This window comes from Tasmannia lanceolata, unplaced genomic scaffold (genome assembly GCF_043159265.1).
Source record: "Tasmannia lanceolata isolate RefF3 unplaced genomic scaffold, GAP_Taslan_0.1 ptg000002l, whole genome shotgun sequence".
NCBI lineage: Eukaryota > Viridiplantae > Streptophyta > Magnoliopsida > Canellales > Winteraceae > Tasmannia > Tasmannia lanceolata.
In genome coordinates, this window is record NW_027518679.1 from 54,111,902 (window position 1) to 54,135,378 (window position 23,477).

Sequence of the window (23,477 nt, forward strand, 5' to 3'; positions counted from 1 at the left end):
ATTGTGTGTCATGTTAGTGGGTAGAGTTTGTGGGTAAGTGGGTTGTAGATGTGGCACTCTCTATGTTGATGTATTTAAGTTCTTGTATTTGAATGAAATGGGAGAGGAGATTTTTAAAGCAAATGTGACTTTGTTTAGGAGAGTCATGGCTCCTCTCGAATCGAGCCTTTAGGAGGTCCAGTTGCCTCGAATCAGCTTCTATCCCCCTCATTTCTATTTTATTTTCGTTTATTTCCGTTACGGCCAATTAGGCACGTAACAATTGGTATCAGAGCGGAAGATCCTGCGCCATAGCTGTATCTTTGGAGCTTTGGGAATCAATACGTGACGATCTGCAAAAGATTAAAGCACCTGCTTTGAAGATGATGAAAGAACAACGTCAATTTATGGAAGGCTTAAAAAAAAGCAGCACAATGATAGAGGAAATATGCAAAGAGGAAGGCTAAAATTTGAAGATTTTGATTTGGACAAAGAAAAAAACGACAGTTGATGATCATGAAAAATCGTATTTCTTCTCAACTTTGATCACAACAGATTTTCAAAGTAAGATTCGAAAGATCACGATCATTATCTATGAAGAACGTGAAGGCTTGACGTCAATTTTGATGTTCAACAAAATTATGTCCCATAGGATTTGGGATCCCGGTGGAATCGTATGTACCTGTTTATGGTGTGTGTGTGTGTGTGTGTGTGTGTGTGTGTGTGTTGTAGTTGCAAAGTAGTTATCATGTAGCTAATTATGTAGGATTATGGGTATTTGTTCTATTTTGTGTCATGTTAGTGAGTAGAGTTTGTAGGTAAGTGAGTTGTTGATGTGGCACTCTCTATGTTCATGTATTTAAGTTCTTGTATTTGAATGAAATGGGAGAAGAGAATTTTAAAGCAAATGTGACTTTGTTTAGGAGAGTCATGGCTTCTCTCGAATCGAGCTTTTAGGAGGTCCAGTTGCCTCGAATCAGCCTCTTTCTTCTTCAGTTCTATTTTATTTTCGTTTATTTCCGTTACGGCCAATTAGGCACGTAACACGGGGAGTTTTGAAACAATGGTTAGGATCATCCTATAGAGATGATTTGCTTTTTGAAATGTTAATTGGATGATTCTGTGGAGATGATTTGCCTTTTGAAGTCACTGTGGTTCGTCTGGCATCTTAGGAATGGGATCTCACAATTTTATCGAACATTCAATACCCACTTTCAAGACTAAAAGCCAAGATAATGACTTTGCACATCGTCGTGCGATTTTAGAATGAATTTGTGATGGATTTACAAAATCAAAAGATGCTGGGTACTTTTTTTTTTTTTGGCTTATTACCTCTTCCCAGAAAAAACCTCCTGCCAAAAAAGTAAAGAGTGAAAGAGTTATCATAAATACACTAGAGGGGGTATCCATGGGGAAAAGAGGGGCCAATAAATCACTTCCCAAAATATTCCCACACATACGGATGAACTAGGAATTCAATTAATCGCTACGGTAATCTGGACCGTTCATCTTGTTTGCAGAGATAGAGACCGTCCCATCTACCAAATGCCCACACGTGTGCGTAGTACACACTACTCAGTACACTAAGAAGCCGCCACTTAGTGAATTGACGTCAAAAAGCGTTAAAAGTCTGCCACATAAACATCCTTTTTTGACGCCTTTTGACATCAATTCATGGTAAGAGGGGTGCGAATTATCCTATAGGGGGTGCGGATTTACCATCTTCCATAAAATAGTAAAAAACAAAAGATGTGAATCTGTTATGTCTGCTAAGTTTTATTCAGTCAACGGCTCTCTAATCCCAAAACAAGAAGAAGAGACATCAGATTTCTGATTTCTTCTTCTTCTCTTAATTTGTGATGGCGAGAAAGCCAAATGAATCCGAAAGTAGCCGTTGGGCATACCTAATCCTCCTCTTGATGGGTCTTCTCTCATGTTCTTTGGTGTACATGGGTCTTTCTGTAGCTTTCCGGCCGTTGATTCTATCGTCATTTTCCGGCGGAAAATCAACGGTTCAGATTGAGGGGGAGAAGGGTATTGGGGGAGAAGAAGGGGAGTGTTGTGAGGGGATTGAGAATTTGGAGCTTTGGGGGTCAGCTGTGAAATGGGGTACGGATTTGAAGTTCAATACATCAAAAGAGTGTTGTAGGGCGTGTAAAGCGATGTGCAGTGGAGATGGGCCTTGCTTATGTGATTCGTGGGTGTTTTGTGGGGATAGAGAGAAATGTGGGCAGAAGTTTGGTGAGGTGAGTTTGGTTTTGTTTATGTTAGAATATGTTAGATTTGTTTTGATTAAGGTGCTATACTAAGCAACTAGGCTAAATGGGGTAGTTAGGTTAGATTAGTATGTTTCTATCTTTATCTCTTTCCACAATCAATGCTCTTCTTTCTATGTGTTCTATACAAACACTCACTCTGCTCATTGTAATTTAGCTAAGATTAGTGAAATTCTTAATCATAGTTTTGATGAAGGTGTTAGATTATGCAACTAGCTAGTTTTAATTTGGGTTAGATTAGTATGTTTCTTTCTTTATCTCTTTCCACAATCAATGCTTATCTTTCTGTGTGTTCTATATAAACATTCACTGTGCTCATTGTAATTTAACTAAGATTAGTGAGATTCTTAATCAAATCTAATCTCACAAATCTAACATATTCTAACAGTTTGTGATTATTATGTGTTTTTAAGATTTCAGACGGTTAAAAAATAATCTCAAACTAATTATGGTACCAGAAATCAAAGTGTTTCATCTATAAATAAAAAAACAGAAGTAATTATTAGCATTATCCATCGAAAGATTTTATTAAAAGAATATATCTTATTTTACGTTGATCAATTCACTATTCAGAAGACATCAGAGGCCTAGAAGATATAGTTCTTAATTTGTTTACATTAAACGTTTTAACACGGGTTTTACTTATTTAATGCTTTTTTCCTGATGCGGTGAATTTTGATGTGTTCATGGATTTGGCGAATTTTTTTAAGGGTTTGTTTCGTTAGTATTGTTTGATCTATATGAGGATTCTTTATTGTTTTCTGATTCATTAGTATTATTTAAGAATTCATATTATAAACTAGGTGTTGTTGTTGTTGCTATTGTTATCATCATTGGCACTAGTAGAGAACTTGTAAGGTGCATGAGGGGCTGGAAGAACAGAACTAAAACAGTTACGTGCGGACCACTGGTAGGGACATGCAAAATGTTCCAAAAGTGTCCACTCATGGGCATAAATCATATATACAGAAGCTAGTTTTGATGTATGCATTACCATGGAGTTACCATAGAACTAAACTAGTAAAGAAGATTCTATACCCGAAACCATCTGAAATTTCAGCTATTAGTTTATTCGCCATTGCATATCCTGATTACCGAATTCTTCTGCATGTCTTACTTCTTAGACTTACTTTGTCATTCTATAGAAATTACGAGACATTATCTCGTCTTGATATTTGACTTGTTAACTGAAGTAACAACATACCTTTCATGATACCATTTTTTTACTTTACAACATTGTTATGGAACTCCCCTTTAACCTTTCTTATGTTATAAATTTGGAAAGATTTCATGCCAGGACAAATTTTTTTTTTCTTGCCCAACCCTGAATTTTCTTTTTCTTTCTTTAGTGCTGGTTAAAGAAACAGAAGGATCCTTTTTTCCCTGATCTTCAAGATGCAGGAGACAAAGTTCTTTGGACTTCCGGGCTTATATTTGGAAAAGGAGAGGTATGTTGTTTTCTTCCATCCCCGAACTTGTAATGGAGATTGTGTGAGATTCTTTGGTGCACTTTTGTTTCATTGTTTTACAATGGACGTGTCTGAAAAATTAGCATGTACATTAACATAGTTGTGTTATTCTAATCCAGAGGTAAATCTTTCTACCTGTCCTGGGCAGAGGGTCCTCTTAATTTTTCTAGTTAGTTCTGTTGCAAGTACGCTAGATTTCTTTGTCAGATCTAATTGTGTGCATTTGGAGGCAGCCATGTGAAGCTTTATTTAGTTTGTAACTTTTTTTTTTTATGATTAAGCTGGGGTTAGGCAGATGTAGGTTGTAACATGTAATGGTTTTTTATTTCGGATGTAACTTGTAATGGTTTTGCTATGTATTGGACATTTGGACCAAACACATTGGAGTCTTACTATTAAAAACATGTCCAAGAAATTAACTAATTTAATTTAGTTTGACTTCTATGAGATGTATACAAAGTATAAGGGTTAAGAATTGAACAAAATAATTGATGTAGCACTCAGTTGGCGATAAATGTAGATTGTTCCATTCCTTTCTTTCATTTGTTCATAAGGGGATAATAGCTATAATTTCTTTCCTTTATTTCATTTGTTCATAGGGGGGTTATTGATATAATTTGTTCTAATTTTCCTTTGTAAAATTGTCTTCATACCCCCCCCTCCCCCCAAACACACACTCTTTTGGACTGATTTGTGACTATAGTCAAATCTTCACGGTACTAGACCCGGGACTTGGGTTTCATGCATAGTTTTAAAACTCCCCTGCATCATTGTGGACTCCCCTGAGTCGATTTCCTTTTCCCTTGGCCGGGTTCCCTGTTTTGCCTTAAATTCAATAAAAACTCCTTCGACTCTCCTGAGTTATTATGACTGCGTCAACTGAGTACTCAGCCGCGTCAACCGCGTTTGCACCGAGTCGACAAGGATATTTCTTGGCCGCATTTTGACCCACATCCGCATTTTTAAACACTGGTTTCATGTAGTATGAGCAAATATCCCCTTCCATTGCATGAGTCAATGTATTTCAGATCTAACACTTCACACTGAATTTCCGATCTCCTGTTCTGATCATCCATGAAACTTAATTACTTTGAAGATTTTTTAACCTTTATTTTCTATGCTCTCATGATTCCTTTGCCATTCTTTGTACGTCTTCTGTCTTCTCCATTTTCCTTGATCTCCTTCACTAGCTCCTCCTACCAAAAAGAAAATGAAAAGCTCATCTCATATCCTATGTATCCCTTTACCTTTCAATATAAATTACTTACCAGATTGATCTTTTATCTTTTTACCTTTATGTTACTTGCTCTTCTTCAATTGCATATCTTTTAAGCGCATAACATGCGTGTATGATGCACTTTATCAGCTTACATGTGGGCTGTTGATGATATCATGTGCAGTTCGACTTTATAACTAAAATTTACTAATGTTAGGTTTACTGAATAACATAACTTCTCTTCTCTGCTACACCATAGAGTTGACTAATGTTGTTCTGTGACTTTACCAATGTGTACCATGCTCTGAAGCTTGGTGGGAGACTTTGATATCACATTCTCCAGGCACAATATCTCTTGTTGGAAATCAAGGTTGTCAATGAATACATAAAGACATATTGTAGGGTATTGGAAAGGAAAAGATTGTTGTAAACTTTATTGCAGAGGCAGGAATGAGGCCTAATAGCAACAGTTGTGTCCGTTTCCAGGATCAAGCATGTTCTGGCAATCATAGTTCAATCCAGTTCTCAAAATATCTGGTTGATCATGCTCATGCAAAACACATGGATAAAGACTATTACTTATACAAAGAAAATGCTTTATCATTCCATATCAGATAGTGTTCAAACTTCAGAAACCAAGTTACTCGTTTGATTAATAAACGGCTCAACAAGGATCATGCATGCTAAATTGCTAATATGTGCAACATGTTCCATTTGACTAGAATCTTATCAGGTGGATGTGGTTGATAATTGTAGTTTATGCTCTTTTATATGTTTCCAGATGTTATTATTGTCATAACCGATCGTGTTCTTTGCCTTTTCCCACACACTCATATATTTTGTTTTAGTTAGTCGTTATTCTATATGTTCTAATAAACATACAAATATTGGTTGCTTTTATCTTTATTGCATGAGTTACTAAATTTGGTGAATGGTTACATGGTTGACATTCCCTTCTTGCCACTATTTTTTTCATATAGGGTATCGTCGGCTTTGAAACAGAATATGGAATCCTTCATATAAAGGTAAATTCTCAATTTTCAATGTATGTGTATATGGATTATGCTTTGGGTATTTCTTACTCTCCCTTGTTGTAAAGTAGAGCACATATATGTAGATTCTGCCTTGTAATTGCATTTGGTATTTACTCTCAGTTAAATGGTAGAGTACTTGCATCCTTTTGTGTCTTATATATATATATATATATATATATATATATATATATATATATATACTAGTAAAAAACCCCATGCGATGCACGGGCCGACAAAGAACTGTACGGACTATGTCATAGGTTGATCCAAACCGTCCATGTGATGGAACACAACATAAATAGGTTGTGCCCCAAAAATCATTTCCATAGGCTGATCCTAGCCCTCTAATCTATAGAGGTTTTCATACTTCCTCTTAAATCGGATGGTTAAGATCACCCTATAGATTTTTTATTAAAAAACCATAAAGCAGGGGGGTAAGATTGAAATTATGTGGCTTTAATGGGTGCCTTTGTTAAAAAGCATAAAGGAGAGGGTAGGATTGAAAATATGTGAGTTGAATGGGTGCATTTGTTAAAAAAAGTCAAAAAAGTGATGTGTAATTCTCATAGAATTTTCAAAAAATTCAAAAAATTCTCTTCTTTTCTCTTCTGCTATATAGTATATAGATATATATCGTACCCATTTAACATAACAGGGTTTGCAGACGGGTGACATATAATATCACATATTGTATACCAGGCTAGGTTCTCTATCCTACGTGGTAACTGTGAGTGAGATTTTTTTTTAACTGAGTGAGATTTTACTATGCTGAAATATTAGAGTAATTTCTGCATCAAAACACAGAGACAAAATCTCCTATATGTATTGAAGAAATGTTGCTGACGATTCATACCCATTAAAGATACCATTTATGGTGCAGGGGCTCGTGTATGTTATGTGGTTCTTTCGAACATACATTAAGGTCTTCCAAGTCCATATGGAGACAAAAGCCATGGTTGAAATTTTCACTAAAAGTGGCGTTGACTCTCAATCGTTAGCTTGTTCCTTCATTTGTCCTACTTTAGAGCTGTAACTGTCTCCTTGGTCCTATTTATGTATTTGCACTTCCATGGTCTTTTCTCTTTAAAGATTTGAGAAATGAAAGCCTCTCAGTTGGATTTCATTTCCTAGTTGAGTGTGTATTGTTATGATCCGGACATCCGGTTGCCAGATATTGTTATTGCGAAGCACTATACAATCTGTGAAGTAGATAAACACATTTTTTCGTCTACTCTTTCTTTAAAACGTTCTTAAAGCACTTGACCATCTCCCTGCTCTGATAATTCTAGATTTGGAACAGCTTTTCCCTGATTGTGCTCCACGCTCTGTGGCCTACATTGTTGAACTGTTGAGAGCACGCCATTGCGCCGGCTGCCAATTTTATCGTGCAGAAGACCGGGGAAGCTCTTGGGATTCAGAAGGGAACCACATAAGTGATGTAAGACTGATTTTCTTTTCAATTTCCATTAATTTCTGCCTATTTGGTTAGGTACTAATCCATTTTATTGGCTATTAGTATCATAGCATGGTTTCAGGCAGTTTATGGGCCTTTTGTTTCCTATGGTGTTTGATTAGAAAGTTGGTTCATTGTGCCCTTAACATCCAAAATTGTGTGAAATTCATTAGCCAGATTATTTGCATTGTCATTTGGTCTGTGTTTTTATCTTTCTCAGTCAAGTTCTTCATGTGAACTGTTCAGGCTCCTTTAGGGCCTCCTTTTGCATTGATTCAAGGAAATCTAGAAGCCCAAGGAGTCCCATTCAACCCAATACCAATGGAAGCATGCCCAGCTATAAGGAGAGGGTCAGTTGCATGGATCAGTTCAGGACCTGAATTCTTTATCAGCCTTGCAAATCACGACGAATGGAAAAGAGCGTACACTGTTTTTGGTTCTGTTCTACCGGAAGACATGGAAATTGCAGAGAAAATTGCACATCTCCCTACAAAATCAGACGTGTGGAGCAACATCAAAGTGGCTGTCTTGGAAAAACCTGTTGGTTTGTGGCTCAAACGAATTACAAAAAGTTATGGGGATCTGAATCTCAAGACCAATGCTAAATTGGCCGCAACTGGTTCTTAGTTGAATATCATGTCTACTGGTATGTCCTGCCTTGCTTTGCCAGTTAGATTTGTAGTCTTCCGTAGGCTTGAAAGCATTCAGTTTTTTTTTATGGCTTGTTTAGATTGAAATAAGATCCATTTCTTGGATCATGCATGTTTGAATGCTTGATTCCTATGTCATCATCTGATGGGTCTTCAGCAGATAACTGATACCTGAAGTACCCATGCAATTATGTAAAGAAAGAGGTTAGCAACCATACAAAAATTGCCTAGAATCAATGAAATGGATAGTGGATTAGTGTCTTATTTATGTTTACAATATTTTTTTAAGAAAAACCAGTTTATGAAGGGTACTAAAAACCATGAACCTTGGTTTGTGCTGTGAACTGGCTAGAGATTCACTCGAGCTTTGTCTTGACCTGCCTACACTAGTCTCATTTAGAGACTAATCAAAGTCCGATTCTGTCTCTAGTTTCCATAGGAGACTACTTACTGTATCTAGGAGACTACTTACTGTATCTCTCCTTTGTCTGTCCATATGTCATGCCTTTTGTCCCCCCACCAAACTACTTGGAAAAGGTTTTTGCTTTCCTAGTAATCTTGGGATTTCACACTCTTCTCTCTTTCTCTCTTCTATTTCTATATATTGGTAATGACACCCAGTCCCCTTATTTTGATAATGATCCTCCACACTAGGAAACTACTTCAGTTGATCGCCAAACGCTACTTACCCCTATTCTACGGGGAGACTACTTCACTGCTATTACACCTGTTGACTTCGGATGAGATTGGTAATGGGTGGAGGCAATCCAGGCAAGATCATGAAATCAATTAGGATGAGATTTTTTTTTATTTTTTTTTTGAATGATCAATTTGGTTGAGATTTTCACGTTATGATTTGTTTCAAGAAAATTTCAAATCAGAAACTGAGTCAACTCGACTAAGTCCAAGGTAAATTCATTGAGTTTTTAGAATTGTGTCTGTTAGCATATCTTGCTGGGCTTTAAACATGATGTTAAAACCATTGCATGTTTGCTCATTATTGTTTTTTGGCAGCGATATTTTTCAAAAATCAATGGTTAATATATAAAAGGGCGAGATTGGATCCCAGAAACCTCATTGCAATTGAAGATCATCTGTTCTTCTCCGAAATTGCCATTTTCATTGAGTTTTCCCCTCTTTTCCCTTTAATTAGTTTGGAGAACTGAGCAATTTTTTTGGGAAATGATATATCCGCCCCTTTTCATTGCTTGGGACACCTGAAATCAGTGTACTAGCAGTCTGGGCCATTGAACACTTCCCCAATGACCTAAGTCTGGTCCTCTGCCGGTCATAGATATACTAGATTCGGGTGTCCCAAGTAATGGAAAGGGGCGGATATATCACTTCCCTTTTTTTTCCTTTTTACAGTGTGTGTAAACTTTAAAATAATTACTTTCTGAAATTAAATAAATTTAAATTCTGAATTTTTTTTTACAACAATTGGACCCTACATTCGGCTAAACACAATTAAGTTCCCAGTCGCAAATCTTGTAGATGCAATTAAATTGCTAGGCCCAGCCTCGTCTAGACACAATTATCTTGTCTAGGTCCAATTAAGTTCCTAAATGTAGCTTAGTCTTGGTGCAATTACGTTTCTACTTTCTAGAGGAACTAATTAGGGATTTGCCACGCAACGCGGCTCTTTTGAAAGAGTGAACAGCCACACAAGCTTACTTTCTAGCATATTGTCTTATTCATTTAATTCATCTACGGTGGCTGTTCTCTCCTACAAAAGTGAGCCCTGAATGGCCTGGTTTTAGGGGTAAAATCCGTCCATCCACTAGGCACCATTCACGTGACAATTGGTTTAGTTGAGTGTTTAGTTGAGCAATTGAGCTTGCCTCTTAGATAACCAGGGCAAGAGGGTCTCACCATCTCCATAAATGGTAACACCGACCAAATAGGAAAGTGCCCTTGGGGAAGTTTGAACCTAGCACAGCAGCTCTCCTTAAACGTGTGGTGGCATTAAATAGAAACCGACTCCCGTTAGGGAAATCGAGGTTCTCCAAGATAAATATCGAAACCGATTCCATATGAAGTCGGCCAACGACGAAAGATCCCACAAAGGCAAGTGTCCTGAACTGCCTTGGACGACTCCTCTACAAAGAGACCTTCACGCTCAAAGTATGCATCTGGCATAACTAAAAAGCATTGTTATTCTGCTTCTCTATTGCTTGGATTTCCTTCTTGTGTGTCGATTTCTAACTTGAGCGTCCGAGTGGTCTCTTGGATTCCAAACTTTGGGACTCTTGACGCGTGTTCTTTTAGCATAGGACGAGCTCATATTGAAGCTCTACCAAAGCACCGTCCACCGGAGCGGATTTCGGCACCAACACCTAGCAAATCCCAACTAATTAAGTTTGTAGGTACAATCTAGATGCAATTGAGTTGCTAAATGTATTCTCTTCTGAGGAGAAATTTTTTCTGAAGATCCCATTTAGCTAGTAAATCTATTTAGATTGCCGGAATCAAGAATCGGAATCAGCATCCTATCCAGATTCCTATTTCAATTCCTACTGTTTAGAAAAATGAAAATAAAAAATAAAAAATTTAGCTTAATAAATATTTCATTCCTACATGGGCGGAATCAGAATACTACCTCGTGTATCGGAAAACGGAGTCCTGCATTTTTTACCTTTAATTCTGTTTCCGCCCCTTGATTCCATCACAGGGGTCGTTTTGTCTTTATAAATGAAAAGAAACTTGCTAGCGACCATCATAGAAGGCATTATTCACCGGCCAGCTGTTGCATGAGAGAGCAGCCACATCAGATGAATAATCAATAAGACAAAATTGTTGAAAAGTGACCCGATGTGGCTGCTCTCTAATGCAACAGCTGACCCACAAAATTCTTTCTACGATGGTCCCTAGCAAATCTCGTAAGAAAAAAGGTCGGCGGGTGGCAATATCATTTTTACGGACTGGAAACCTCATAATCCCCTCCTCGACACACCTCTTCTCATCCTTCCCGCCTTTCCTTTGACGGAAAAAAAAAAAATGCTAGGTTTCCACCAACACCTGATCTCGGATCTTCTAGAAGATCCGAACGGAGGTCTAGTGGTCCTATCATCAGGCCTCTCCCTTCACAAACTAATCGCCTCTCTCCTCCTCCTTCACACTCCTTCTCAAGGCACTCTCCTCATCCTCTCCTCGTCTGACTCCCAAAAATCCTCCATCATCCGTTCCCTCTCCCAAAACCCTAACCCTAATCTCCCATCAGAAATCACATCCGATCTCCCTTCCAACCACCGCCACGCGCTCTACACCACCGGATCAATCTGCTTCATCACATCTCGAATCCTGATCGTCGATCTCCTCAATTCCAAAATCCCTACCTCTCAAATCTCAGGCCTTATAATTCTCAATGCTCACAAGCTATCTGATACATGTACTGAAGCCTTCATTGTTAGGCTCCTCAGATCTCAAAATCGCGAAGCCTATGTTCGCGCATTCTCTGATAAACCCCATGCCATGGTCTCCGGATTTTCCAAGGCCGAGCGGATCATGAAGTGCCTCTTTGTTCGCAAATTGCACCTCTGGCCAAGGTTCCAGGCAAGGATTTAAATTTACGGTTTCTAATCGAAGTATTTCTCGGTTGAGTTGGAAATTTCGGACTGAATTATGTAAAAATTTCGTTATAACCAAAAATTTACAAAATTTGGCAATTTCGGTGGAATTTTTTAAGATATCTGTAAATGTCAGGATTTCCTGTAATTAAGATGTAAATTACGGTTTCAAATGGAATATTTCGGTTTAGATGGAAATTTCAGACGGAATCATGTAAATTTTGGTAAAAAAATTTCCGTATATATTTAAATTTTTGGTGGAAATTTACAAAATTTTGGCAATTTTGGTGGAAATTTTTAAGATTTGGGCGAAAATCTTGTAAATGTCTGTAAAAAACTGATTCAATGTACTTTCGGTTTCGGTCCAAACTGAAACCGAAATATTTCAGCTGGAATTTAAAACTATGGTTTGATGTTGTTAGAATCTGTTTTCCTTATTTAGATTATTTGCCATGTGAATATGTTTCTATATTGCTGGCAATTTCAATGGAAATCTTAAAATTTTGGTGGAATTTTTTAAGATTTCGATGGAAATCTTGTAAATTTCAGGATTTCGGCTAAAATTCGACAAAATTTCGCTGAAATACTGTAGAAAACCGATTCAATGTACTTTTTGGTTGTTTATGTCTTCTATTTTGTTGATTTCTATATAGTGTAGATGTTGTATGGCTATTGAAAGCAAGGAATAATCACTATTAGTGCAGCTAGTACTTTGGAGGCCGAGTTTCCTCGAATTAACTCACCGTTTTCCTCATTCTTTTATCATCTTCTTCTCTATTTTCTGTTCTGATAGAACTGTGTTTTATCATAGGTCTTTGTGGCGGAGGATATGGAGAGGGATCCGCCAACCGTGGTGGATATTAGGGTTCCGCAGTCGCAGCTCATGAAGGGAATTCAGAAGGCGGTGATTGAGGCGATGGATGCGTGTTTGAAGGAGTTGAGGAAGACGAATAAGGTCGATGTGGAGGATCTAACAGTGGAGAATGGGCTTTTCAAGTCTTTTGATGAGATTGTTTGGCGGCAATTGGATCCGATTTGGCATATGATCGGGAAGAAAACGAAGCAGCTTGTTTCGGATTTAAAAACATTGAGGAAATTGGTGGATTATCTCGTTAGGTAGGGAATTCACTACTGATTATTCTCTCTGCTACGTAACTAATTGGACGTTACACAAATTTACAAAATAAAAGATAGAAAATAGGGGGAGTGTTACGTACCTAATTGGCCATAACACAAATAAACAAGGAAAAAAGATAGAAAAAGAGAGGGGAATGGTTGATTCAAGGCAATTGGGCTTCCTAACGGTTCAATTCGAGAGGAACCATAACTCTCCTAAAAACAAAGTTTCCTTCTTGCCGTAATATTCTCTTCCACTCCATTTCCTTGAATTACTACTACTTCAATACAAGCAAAAGGGAGTGCCACAATCCAAACCCATCTATCCACCTATAAGACACATCACCAATAACTAACCCCCACCAGCCTAAAACAAATAACCACATAATAACTAATAACTACATTGTAACTACTCAAATATACTACAATAAGTTTCTATTTTGGTTGCAAATTCTCTCTACATTTTCATTTAGATACAACTCTTTTAAGTACAAACACAAAGGTGTGCCACACCAGCAACCCGTTTACCTACTTACATGACACATAATAAGTAACTAACACTCACAAATCTAAAAATGCATATTCCTACAATAACTACTCTGTGACTACATCATATACACCATAACATGCATGTATCACTCTCTCTTGATGGATTTATTTGACAATGAACATAACTTGTAATGAATTTTGATTTGGCTTAGGTATGATCCTGTGACTTACTTGAAGTATTTGGATACGCTAAGAGTGTCGGAAGGAGTTCGATCCATTTGGATTTTTGCGGATTCGAGTCATAAGATTTTCGAGTTTGCAAAGAAACGGGTTTATCAGTTGGTGACATCGGATGGTGTGAAATTGGGTGCAAATTGTAAGAGCCCAGTGGGCAAGAAAAGAAGGGTGAAAGGTGATGATCTTTTATTGCTTCGGTTCGATTTAGTTTATGTTGATAATCTCATTTACTTGTGTAAATTCACTGCATTGTTTATTCTCTGTGAACTCTTCCTTTTCTTGTTTCTTCTGGGTCTTGAAATAAAGATGAAATAAGTAGTGCAAACCTATCTGGAGAGCCAGTATCTAGGCTCAGGAATTTGTCTTGCAGGAAAAGCAAAAGATCCAAAAGAAAACTAATCTGGATTTAGTATACTCTCTTGTCATTTAAGAAGTATTATTAAACTGCAGATTTATAATTCTTCCTTGTTGGCACTTTTGTTGAAGGTGGTGAGACGGGTACAAGTAGTGGGATGGTTTTGGAGGAAGTTTTGGAGGAAGCCCCAAAATGGAAGGTCTTACGTGTGAGTGAGTGCAGCTAAAACCTCAATCTTCAGAATGTTTTGTATTAATAAATATTTTTTGAATCAACTCCAATCCATGCCCATGTTAGGATCAGATGTCGGATACCATTAAGAAATTCATTCTTCTTTAAACTATCGACTCAGACTTATGCCATTTGTATTGTGGCTGTATATTTGTTTTTCTTTTGAATGTTATGTATATTTGGTTTTCTATCAAGCATTTCAAAGACATGGGGCAATTCATCAGTGTTGGATTTATTGTGAGTTTGTGATTCAGATTAATTTTTTTACATGAGTCAGTGACCATATGCATGAAAACCCAATTCTTTTATTATCTTTTTATCTGTTGTGGATAGTGACACTTTGGGTGAATGTCCAATGAACAGTATGCAGGATCACAGGAACACCATTCAAATCATAAAGAGTTGAACTATGAGTATTTTATATTAGCATCTTCATGTGGTGTATGTCCAATCTTATGAATTGAAAGCACCCATAGTCATTGGAAGCAAATAGCTCCTATCCTTTTGGGTCATGCTAACCAAGGTTTTAAATTTCGACCGAAATCAGAAATTTCGGGTTTCGATGGAGAACGAAACCGAAATTGGGTGAAGTCGAAACGTTACAAAATTTTGATCGAAATTTCGATCAAAATTTCGTTTCCCCCGAAATTTCGGGCCGAAATTTAAGGAATATCTCCAAAAAATCACCCTTTTATTGATTATTTAATATTATCCGGAAATTTCAGCTGAAATTACCGACCGAAATTCATGGATTTCGTCGAAATTTCGTACCCCCTAAAATATTGCTTTACTTGATTTCCATCGATTTCGGCTGAAATTTCAGTTTCAGTGAGGACCGAAACGCATTCCGAAACCAAAATTTAAAACCTTGATGCTAACATATGATACAAATACAATTGACCAAGCTTTAAGTAAAGGAAAAGGGGAAGTCTGGTATCTAGTTGGCATTGATGTCTTCTTTCTCTTCATTCTTTTTTCGTGACCAAGGAACTCCTGGTATTGCTATTCTTCTTTTCATTTTACTGCTATATATTGAATTCTCTAGCTTTTCTTGTTACAATGTGATGGTGTCTCTATATAAATTTGTGCTTTGAATCCTCTTCATAAATTGCACTTTGTGTTTTTTTTTATGTGCACAATATTTCCTTGTATCATCAATATCATGTACTTCTTGTGTTAATTGAATATGCAGAACCTGACTATGATTTTGGGTTTTTATATTGCAGGAGGTACTGGAAGAGATAGAAGAGGAAAGACAAAAGCAAGCTCTGTCAAATGAAGGTGAACATATGGTTGACAATGCCGGGGATGATAGTGGCATCGTTTTGGTAGCTTGCAAAGATGAACGCTCATGCATGCAGCTGGAAGATTGCATCATGAAGGGACCACAAAAGGTCTTTCTTTCTGCATTTAGCTTATAATATTCTTTTCTCTAAGATGTTTATTTTGCTATCTCATTTCATTTTTTTGTACTATCATGAAATGTTAAGCTATCTCATTTTATTTTGCTATCTCTTGAGCAAAGCCAATGTAAAGTCATAAACATTATCTTAGTGCTTCTATAACAATTATTATATTGGCATATCTTTAGAATGTTCTTAGAATGCAACTGGCTGAGTAAGTTAAAAGGTCTATATTGGTCTAGGCATCGAGCTAACTGGCACGGAACTTTATAGTATTCATAGAAGTTAAGAGAAATTCTTAAACGTATTCATATTATTGATTATTCCAATGTATAACAACAACTTTCCCACTCTCATCTATCTTTCTATTTGTGTGTGTTGTAAATATTATGTTCTTGCTTTCTTGCATTGTGCTCCTGTAGATGTTCATTTATTGGTGAGAGTAATTGATCAGAAAGATAAGATGGAATAAGATGTGGATGCATACTATAATGCCTTGGTCTTCTTTAAAAATATTCTACTTATGGAGTGATACATCCAACTTTCCTGACATGCGATAGTAACTTCTATTTCCTTATTTTTGACTGTATAGGTCATGCAGGAGGAATGGGGAAAGTACTTACTGGGTAAGGCAGAGTTGCATGGTGTACGAACTCGTAACAAGAAGAAATCTCAGGTCCCTAAAGGTTTTGGTGTGCTAAATGGAATGGCTCCATCTGGGCCTGGAGATAATACAGAAACTAGTAGCATGCACAAGCTGGAACATGATGCCCTAATGGCAGCAGCATCAGAGGTGAGCAACTTAGTAGAGGAAATTAGTGTTGGGGATAATCCTCAACGTCATACTGGCAGAAGAGGACATGGGAGAGGAAGAGGAAAAGGAAGGACTGGAGAAAGAACTGTGAAGGCTAAAACATCTGGAAGTAAAAATAATCGGATTTCAACAAAAAACAATAAATCTGAAAAATCTCAATTGGAAAATGAAGGCCAAAAGGGTAGAAGTGATTCAAAGGACTCAGCTGGGCTCTCAGAAAATGGAGAGAGGAGTGGAACTATGGACAAAGAAGTTCTCCGAGAGCATTCTCAAGAGGTTGGCACCTCAGAATATACGCTTGCTAAGCCACTCCCACCGGTTCAGTTTTATGCGCTAGATAGCGACCAGCATATTCTTGATGTTATGAAGCCTTCGGCTATTGTTGTTTATCACCCAGACATGACTTTCGTGAGAGAAATTGAAATTTATAAAGCTGAGAATCCCTCAAAGATATTGAAAGTTTATTTTCTGTTTTATGAAGATTCCACCGAAGTACAAAAGTTTGAGGCAAGCATACGCAGAGAAAATGGAGCATTTGAATCTTTGATCAGACAGAAATCATTAATGATGATTCCCGTAGATCAGGTTTGGTTCTTGGTCATTGTTTCTTTCCCCTAAGGGCATGTTTGGATTGCAGGAATTTGATGGAAAATTTTGGAAAGAAAGATATTTCTAAAATTTCTTACTTTTTTCCTTAAAAAAAGGGATAACTTGAACCAACCCTAATCAATTTTTATTTAAGAGGGGCCTTCATTTATGATAATATCCCTCTGAATTAACCTTAATCATTTCTTTTCTCTCTACATTGTGGGAAGAAAAAAATTCCCAAGAAAAGTTTTCCATCAGAAATGATTTTCTTGCAGTCCAAACAGGGCATAAGTTTTCAAAAAAAATAAATTCTGTGGTTTAAGAGATATTTGCTCATGTTGCTTGTTCCTTTTATTGCCTTTATTTAATGTTAAAATCTGGATTTCTTTCAGGATGGACGCTGTATTGGATTGACTGTCTCGAGCGAGCCGCAATCACTGAGTTTACAAAACTCAGTAACTAGGAAGGCTGGTGGCAAGAAGGCATTGGAGAAAGAAATGCAGGTAGCATGGCAGAGCACCAAATTTGCATTCTCCATGATGTTCTATTCTAGTCAAATAATTTTCTTTCTCATCTTTGTAAATCTGAAGGAGGCAACATGTTTTGTAGGTCATAGTCGACATAAGGGAATTCATGAGCAGCCTTCCTAATGTTCTCCACCAGAAAGGCATGCGGATTATACCAGTGAAATTGGAAGTTGGGGATTATGTCCTTTCACCATTGATTTGTGTTGAAAGAAAGAGTATTTCGGATCTTTTTTCAAGCTTTGCATCAGGTCGCCTCTATCACCAAGCAGAGACTATGGTCCGTTACTATCGAATACCTGTCCTCCTCATTGAGTTCTCACAGGACAAGAGCTTTTCCTTCCAGGTATTTTGAACTTGAATCCTTTCTACCTTTGGTTTAAAGAACTGAATTTAAAGCATGATTCCCAGCTTTTGTGGATGCAATATTAAGTAGAAAGGAAGTGGAATTCACTTCACTAATTCATTGTGTAGTTATTATCTTGCAATGGATATTGAAAATCATTAATTATTGTTAATCATCTCTTACAGATTGGATCATATTCGAGTATTCATAAATTTAACCAGTCATATTTATTGTTGCGTTGTCTTATTTGCAGTCTGCAAGTGACATAGGTGATGATGTTGTGCCAACAAATATAATATCTAAGCTGACGTTGCTCGTCATGCATTTTCCTCGCCTGCGCCTTATCTGGTCTCGCAGCTTGCATGCAACGGCAGAAATTTTTGCATCACTCAAGGCAAATCAGGATGAACCTGACGAGAGCAAAGCCATGCGAGTCGGAGTCCCCACGGATGAGGGCATTGTGGAAAATGACGCGAGGTAAGCTCCATATTTCTAATTGGAGTTTTGGATCTTGAGCTTCAACTTTTAATTGCCAAGAGGTCGCTTGATGTTAATATCTTAAGTAGCACTTACATTTTATAAAGGCCCTGTTTGTTTTGGATTCGGAGAATCGATTTTTAGCACAATGATCAGTTTTGGAATCACAATTTTGAGTCCAATGATCAGTTTTGGACTCAATCGATTCTCAAAATCTAAAGCGTTTAGGGCCTAAATAATCAGATTAAGTTAACGAGTTACAAGCACGTCATTAATTATGAGTGTTACTCTTTCATATAAGAACCCTACAGCATGGCTTGAGGAGTTGATCTATGCTGTTATGCTAGCAGTGGGTCTTGCAGTTCTTCTGTGCTCCCTAGCTTAAAAATAACTAGATTTTGTCCTGTGAAGTCGGTTGGTTTCTATCTTATGAATGGTGATACTTGAAATAATCTCTTTTTCTTTGCAGAGCTGAGAATTACAACACATCTGCTGTCGAGTTCTTGAGACGTCTTCCAGGCGTGAATGATTCAAACTACCGGTCTTTGATGGATGGATGCAAGAGCTTAGCCGACCTCGCTATGCTGCCCGTTGAGAGGCTAGCTGAACTGATGGGTGGTCAGAAAGCGGCTCGGACACTCAGGGACTTCCTTGATGCTAAGTGTCCAACCATGTTGTGAATCTAAATACTACCAACTTATTCGTTCAAACTCGTCATGCACCCATCTTCTCACTGGTAACACTCTCTTGGGTTTGATTCCTTTCTGAATAGATGCATAGAGCATTCGTTTGAGCCTTAGCTTTGTGGCTAACACCCCAATAAAAAGGCTATCATTGAGATATTTGTATTATTCAGATTGCCATTGTTCATTATTTACAGACGATTTTTTCTGTGCCATCCATGGCCAGATCTTGTGTAGTAGGAGAAATCATTCTCATTTCAGTATTTATTGATCATCTGGGATCAACAAAGCATCTTTGTAGTCTTAAATTTGTGGTAAGAGACTATTAATTTATGATCTGATTCATTAGAGGGATGACAATTTGCTTGCATGCATTATTTGTTACCATTTCATAGTGTATTTATTCCTTCTACAGTGAAAAGTTGTGCCTATCAGTCGATCTGAAATTGTACACATGCGACGTGTGCCAGATCCAGACCATTCATCTGGCTGGTTTACAATGGACAAGGCATCCCAGATATAAATTCTTTCTTACCGTTTTTTTTTTGAAAGGTTACAACTTACAACATTGAATTGATGATCAACATTGATTTGATGATCTTGTTTGGCAACCATGAAAAAATATTTCATGGAATATTGTAGGGTCGGTTTGAGTCTTGTGACCATGGTTTTAAATTTCGACCGAAACCCGAAATTTCGGATTTCGGTGGGGGACCGAACTGAAATTTCGGTCCAAATTTTGAAAATTTGGTAAAAATTTTGAAAATTCGGTCCGAAATTTCAGATTTTGCTGAAATTTCATTTTCGGTGGGGTCCGAAACGGTTACCGAAACCAAAATTTTAAACCATGCTTGTGACCAAGACAAGCGGTAGGAGAGACTTAAAGGGTGGGCGCGGTGGAACCATAAAAGCCCCTTCAAATTAGAAATTTAAAAAAAAAAAAAAAAAATTTTAAGTTGCGGATTGTTTTTCACCGTTTTTAGGGTTCTCAATTTTCCTAGGACGTGTTTTCCATGTCCCCAAACATGTTTTACAGTACAAAATATTATTTCAGGTGAAACTTCTCAACTGGATCCGTGGCGCAATGGTAGCGCGTCTGACTCCAGATCAGAAGGTTGCGTGTTCGATTCACGTCGGGTTCAATTCTTTTTCCTCTCACCACTAATATGACCATAATACCCTCATAGCCTTACGTGGAGGATGTTTTTGTCATTCTGAGTAGACAAATTCATAAAAACGACACTCCATCTCGCTTCCTTACGCGAGTAGCCAAGCGGTCAAGTACTTGGAGAATTACAGAAATACACCTGCTCTATCAATTATTCCCAAAACAGCCCTTCTGCTCTTTAAATTAATTTGGTATTCTTTCAAGAAAAAGGAGAAAACCCAGAGATTATCGTTGGATTTCATGGTCAGAGATCAGGGGTAGGCCATCAAGTGTGTAGGTTGACTGAACAACCATTGCTCTACTTCTAATCTACTATTTATCTTTAACTCTCCCATTTCAAGCTGGGGTGGTCAATTTTGGTTTAACTCTTACCCTTCATTTTTTTAGCAAAAACTGAACCCGCCCCAACCCAAATCGCACCCCTAATTTCAAGGTCATTGATTAAGAGATAGCATGGAGGCTGTGTCTGACAATCATGAAAATTTTTTTTTCTTGGAATATTAGCTTTACCCATTGTTGAGAGACGGGTGGAGAGAGTAGGAAGGGGAGAATTGAGAGGGTATGAGTTAGGAAATGATGAGAATATTAGAAAAATAAAGCAAACAAAAACTTTATTTTGAACATACTTTTCCTTCTCTCTATTTTTCAGCCACTACTCACCTCCTCCTCACTCATGCCATCTAAATCCTCTTCCTCTCCCGCCACTTGATAAAACCAATATTCCATGGAAAAAAAAAAACTTTCATGGTTGCCAAGATCCTTAAGTCTTCAGATTGACAACTGCGATTTTTTGGGTTGAGCCTCTATCTCAATTGCCAAGAGCTGTATTGCATGCCAGGTTTTAATTCCCTTTTTTAGAAAAGATAAATATCATTAACAAGAGCACACAATTACAAAGGATCAGAGATTTGCCCCACAACATATCAACCATAAAAACACTCTTTCGCTAGCGAATCCGCAAACTCTAACACTACGCAAACTCAAGCCATATTCTTTGCAGCTCTTAAACAAAGTACCTCTCTGTGAAGAAAAACAACGAATCAAGAAATGACTAAACTGTTGAAACGAAGTAGAAGAAACAAAATCTGATGTGGAAGCAACAAAATCCGGAAGAACAGATCATTTATACAGGAACCTCCCAGAGTTAAAATCCACTCGAGAGAGAGAGAGGTTACTTTATTATCGGCTCTGAACTTGAGATAGAGTTCTTCCAGGCATATAACAGTAGGGGCATGGAACTTCGTTCGTACATGTGATGTATAATACTATAATTGAAGACCCACCATCCCCTTAGATGAAGGGAGGACCCTTTGATAGTGGGGAGACTAAAGGCAATGGACTTATTTTTATGGACACCACTACCACTACTCTACGAGGTCGACAACCAAAACACTACTTACAACTATGAGGTAACAACTAGGAGACTACTTAGCTTGTCTCCTCCCTGCTGACTACTTAACCACTACTCTATGAGGTAACTACCTGAAACCAAACTGAGCCTAAGGATTTCAAGCTACACAAAATGGGTTGTAATCTCCTAAGTCATACCAACGACCTGCCTAATCATGAAACAGTACTGACCTAAAAGAATGAATCATCCCTAGATGAACACAACTAATTTGGTGATTTCATGTAAGGTCAGGAGAAAAATACATAAACAGCATCCATGTATACTTACAACTGCACAATTCATTTATACAATCATTTATGAAACTATTTCTCAAATAAGAATAAATTAAATGGAGATTATTGGCTTACCAATAGTAATCCAAGAGGAGGAATGCCAGGCTTTAGTATTACAGTGATTGCTCAAATACTAACATCATAACCAGCATGTACAAGGTAGAAGGCTAGAAGCTGATGTTCTTATGTATTAATGGTATTTATCTTTTGGGCTCCAGTAATAGGAATAGATTGAGGAAGTGAAACAAAAATCTCCAATTCAGATTCATAAATGAATAGATACAGATCAGATGAAGTACCTTCAGTTCTATTGGTCCAATAATGTATTAACCTTTTTTAAGTGGCATTTTTCTTGATAGGTACATTTTAAGTGGCATCCCTTGCCTACAAAAATATTCAGGAACCTTAAGTATTTCAATCTAACCAAAATGGATTGTAATCTCCAAAATTATACATTGTAGAGTATAAAAATTGACGTAACTAAATATACTTTTAAAATAACCAAGAATCCTCAAGCAAAAGGCTAAGAAACTATGCACTAGTTGCATCATTACCATAAGGTGAGAATTCCCAATGAGAAGCATGAGCTAAGGACCCCCACATGGATGAACTCATGAACCTTTCAACTATCTGCTAGGAGGGTTCATCATCCTAATACTGTAACCTCATGGAATAGATCTCGTTTCACCCCCACCCCCACCCCCACCCCCACCCCTACCAGAGACAGTTCTTCAGTGTGAAGAAGCATAACCAGAAACCCCAATCTAGATCCCCCTAACAAGTTAGGAATCCCTCATCTAACCCTTGCTATTGTCACCATGAAAATTCAGTTCTCGAACTCTGTGGAACTTTTCTAAGAGCCCCTGTAACTACAGGTAATTTGCAACAACTTGCCTTTCATGAACCAGAAAGAATTACTCATCCAAAAGAATGGATAATCTTATATGAACACAGCTAGTGTGGAGGGTTCCTATAAAGTAGGCAGAAAGATAAACAAAGAGCATGCACAAGTACTTGTATCTGCACAATTCATTCATACAATCTTTCATGAAACTATTCCTCAAAGGAGTACAAATTTAATGAAGATGGCTGTCTGCCTACACTAACCTGAACACTACCCTAAAAAGAGGAAGACTGAACTTTAGCACTACAGCGATTTACCAAAAGATTGCAGCAAAACCAACAAGTATAAAGCAGAGGCTGACCCATTTATGTATCAATCAGATTTCATATTTTTGTCCCTAATAATAGGGACAGATTGGGATAAAGTGAAGCAAAATTCCCTCATGATCAGATCCATAGACGAATTGACACAAGGCAGCAGAATTACCCGAGCTTAGCTCTATAGGTCTAGATCATAGGTCCTAAATCTAGAACGAAAAATGAAAGATCTAGCAGATAACAAGTGCCAGAATTGAGCTAACTACATTTACTATGTGTAACACAACCCAATATGTGTTTGGAAAAGGAAAGCCTCCAGGGAAAAAAAAAAGTGTTGCTACAAAATTCTTTCATTTGGGCTTGGCATTGAATTTCCCAATGACCACCTCAAATCCAATATAGAGTATAACAACTACCCACATGCACAAAATAAGAGTATCTCAATATAGAGTATAACAGCGAGCCAAGTACAAAACATTAACAGGCAAAAACTCAACCAAGTTCACAGTTTCATCCACTTTCCAATCATAGGAATTAAAGAAAAAAACCAAACAGAAAC

The 23,477-nt window shown here is 37.5% G+C and overlaps 2 protein-coding genes and 1 non-coding gene across 3 annotated transcripts; all 3 read left to right on the top strand.

Annotated features, from left to right (window-relative positions):
* The first annotated feature begins 1,758 nt into the window (after positions 1-1,758).
* LOC143886954 (uncharacterized) lies at positions 1,759-8,341 on the top strand. Its single transcript, XM_077391122.1, has 5 exons — positions 1,759-2,225; positions 3,605-3,703; positions 5,921-5,965; positions 7,275-7,412; positions 7,674-8,341. The coding sequence occupies exons 1-5, from the start codon at positions 1,839-1,841 to the stop codon at positions 8,052-8,054; spliced, it is 1,050 nt and encodes a 349-aa protein (XP_077247237.1). The 5' UTR covers positions 1,759-1,838; the 3' UTR covers positions 8,055-8,341.
* Positions 8,342-11,031: 2,690 nt separating this feature from the next.
* UVH1 (Restriction endonuclease, type II-like superfamily protein) lies at positions 11,032-19,276 on the top strand. Its single transcript, XM_077381247.1, has 10 exons — positions 11,032-11,629; positions 12,455-12,759; positions 13,461-13,660; positions 13,972-14,048; positions 15,298-15,465; positions 16,067-16,873; positions 17,269-17,379; positions 17,486-17,746; positions 18,000-18,223; positions 18,693-19,276. The coding sequence occupies exons 1-10, from the start codon at positions 11,075-11,077 to the stop codon at positions 18,901-18,903; spliced, it is 2,919 nt and encodes a 972-aa protein (XP_077237362.1). The 5' UTR covers positions 11,032-11,074; the 3' UTR covers positions 18,904-19,276.
* A 700-nt stretch (positions 19,277-19,976) lies between these two features.
* On the top strand, positions 19,977-20,048 carry TRNAW-CCA (transfer RNA tryptophan (anticodon CCA)). The gene has a single exon. It is a non-coding gene; the product is annotated as a tRNA-Trp (tRNA).
* The last annotated feature ends 3,429 nt before the right edge of the window (positions 20,049-23,477 follow it).

Coding starts and splice junctions, on each gene's coding strand:
- LOC143886954 (XM_077391122.1), top strand. CDS start 1,839: ATGGCGAGAAAGCCAAATGAATCCGAAAGTAGCCGTTGGGCATACCTA. Junction 5,966..7,274: donor ATGGAATCCTTCATATAAAG/GTAAATTCTCAA, acceptor GATTTGGAACAG/CTTTTCCCTGATTGTGCTCC. Junction 7,413..7,673: donor AAGGGAACCACATAAGTGAT/GTAAGACTGATT, acceptor TGAACTGTTCAG/GCTCCTTTAGGGCCTCCTTT.
- UVH1 (XM_077381247.1), top strand. CDS start 11,075: ATGCTAGGTTTCCACCAACACCTGATCTCGGATCTTCTAGAAGATCCG. Junction 13,661..13,971: donor CAAGAAAAGAAGGGTGAAAG/GTGATGATCTTT, acceptor CTTTTGTTGAAG/GTGGTGAGACGGGTACAAGT. Junction 15,466..16,066: donor TCATGAAGGGACCACAAAAG/GTCTTTCTTTCT, acceptor TTGACTGTATAG/GTCATGCAGGAGGAATGGGG.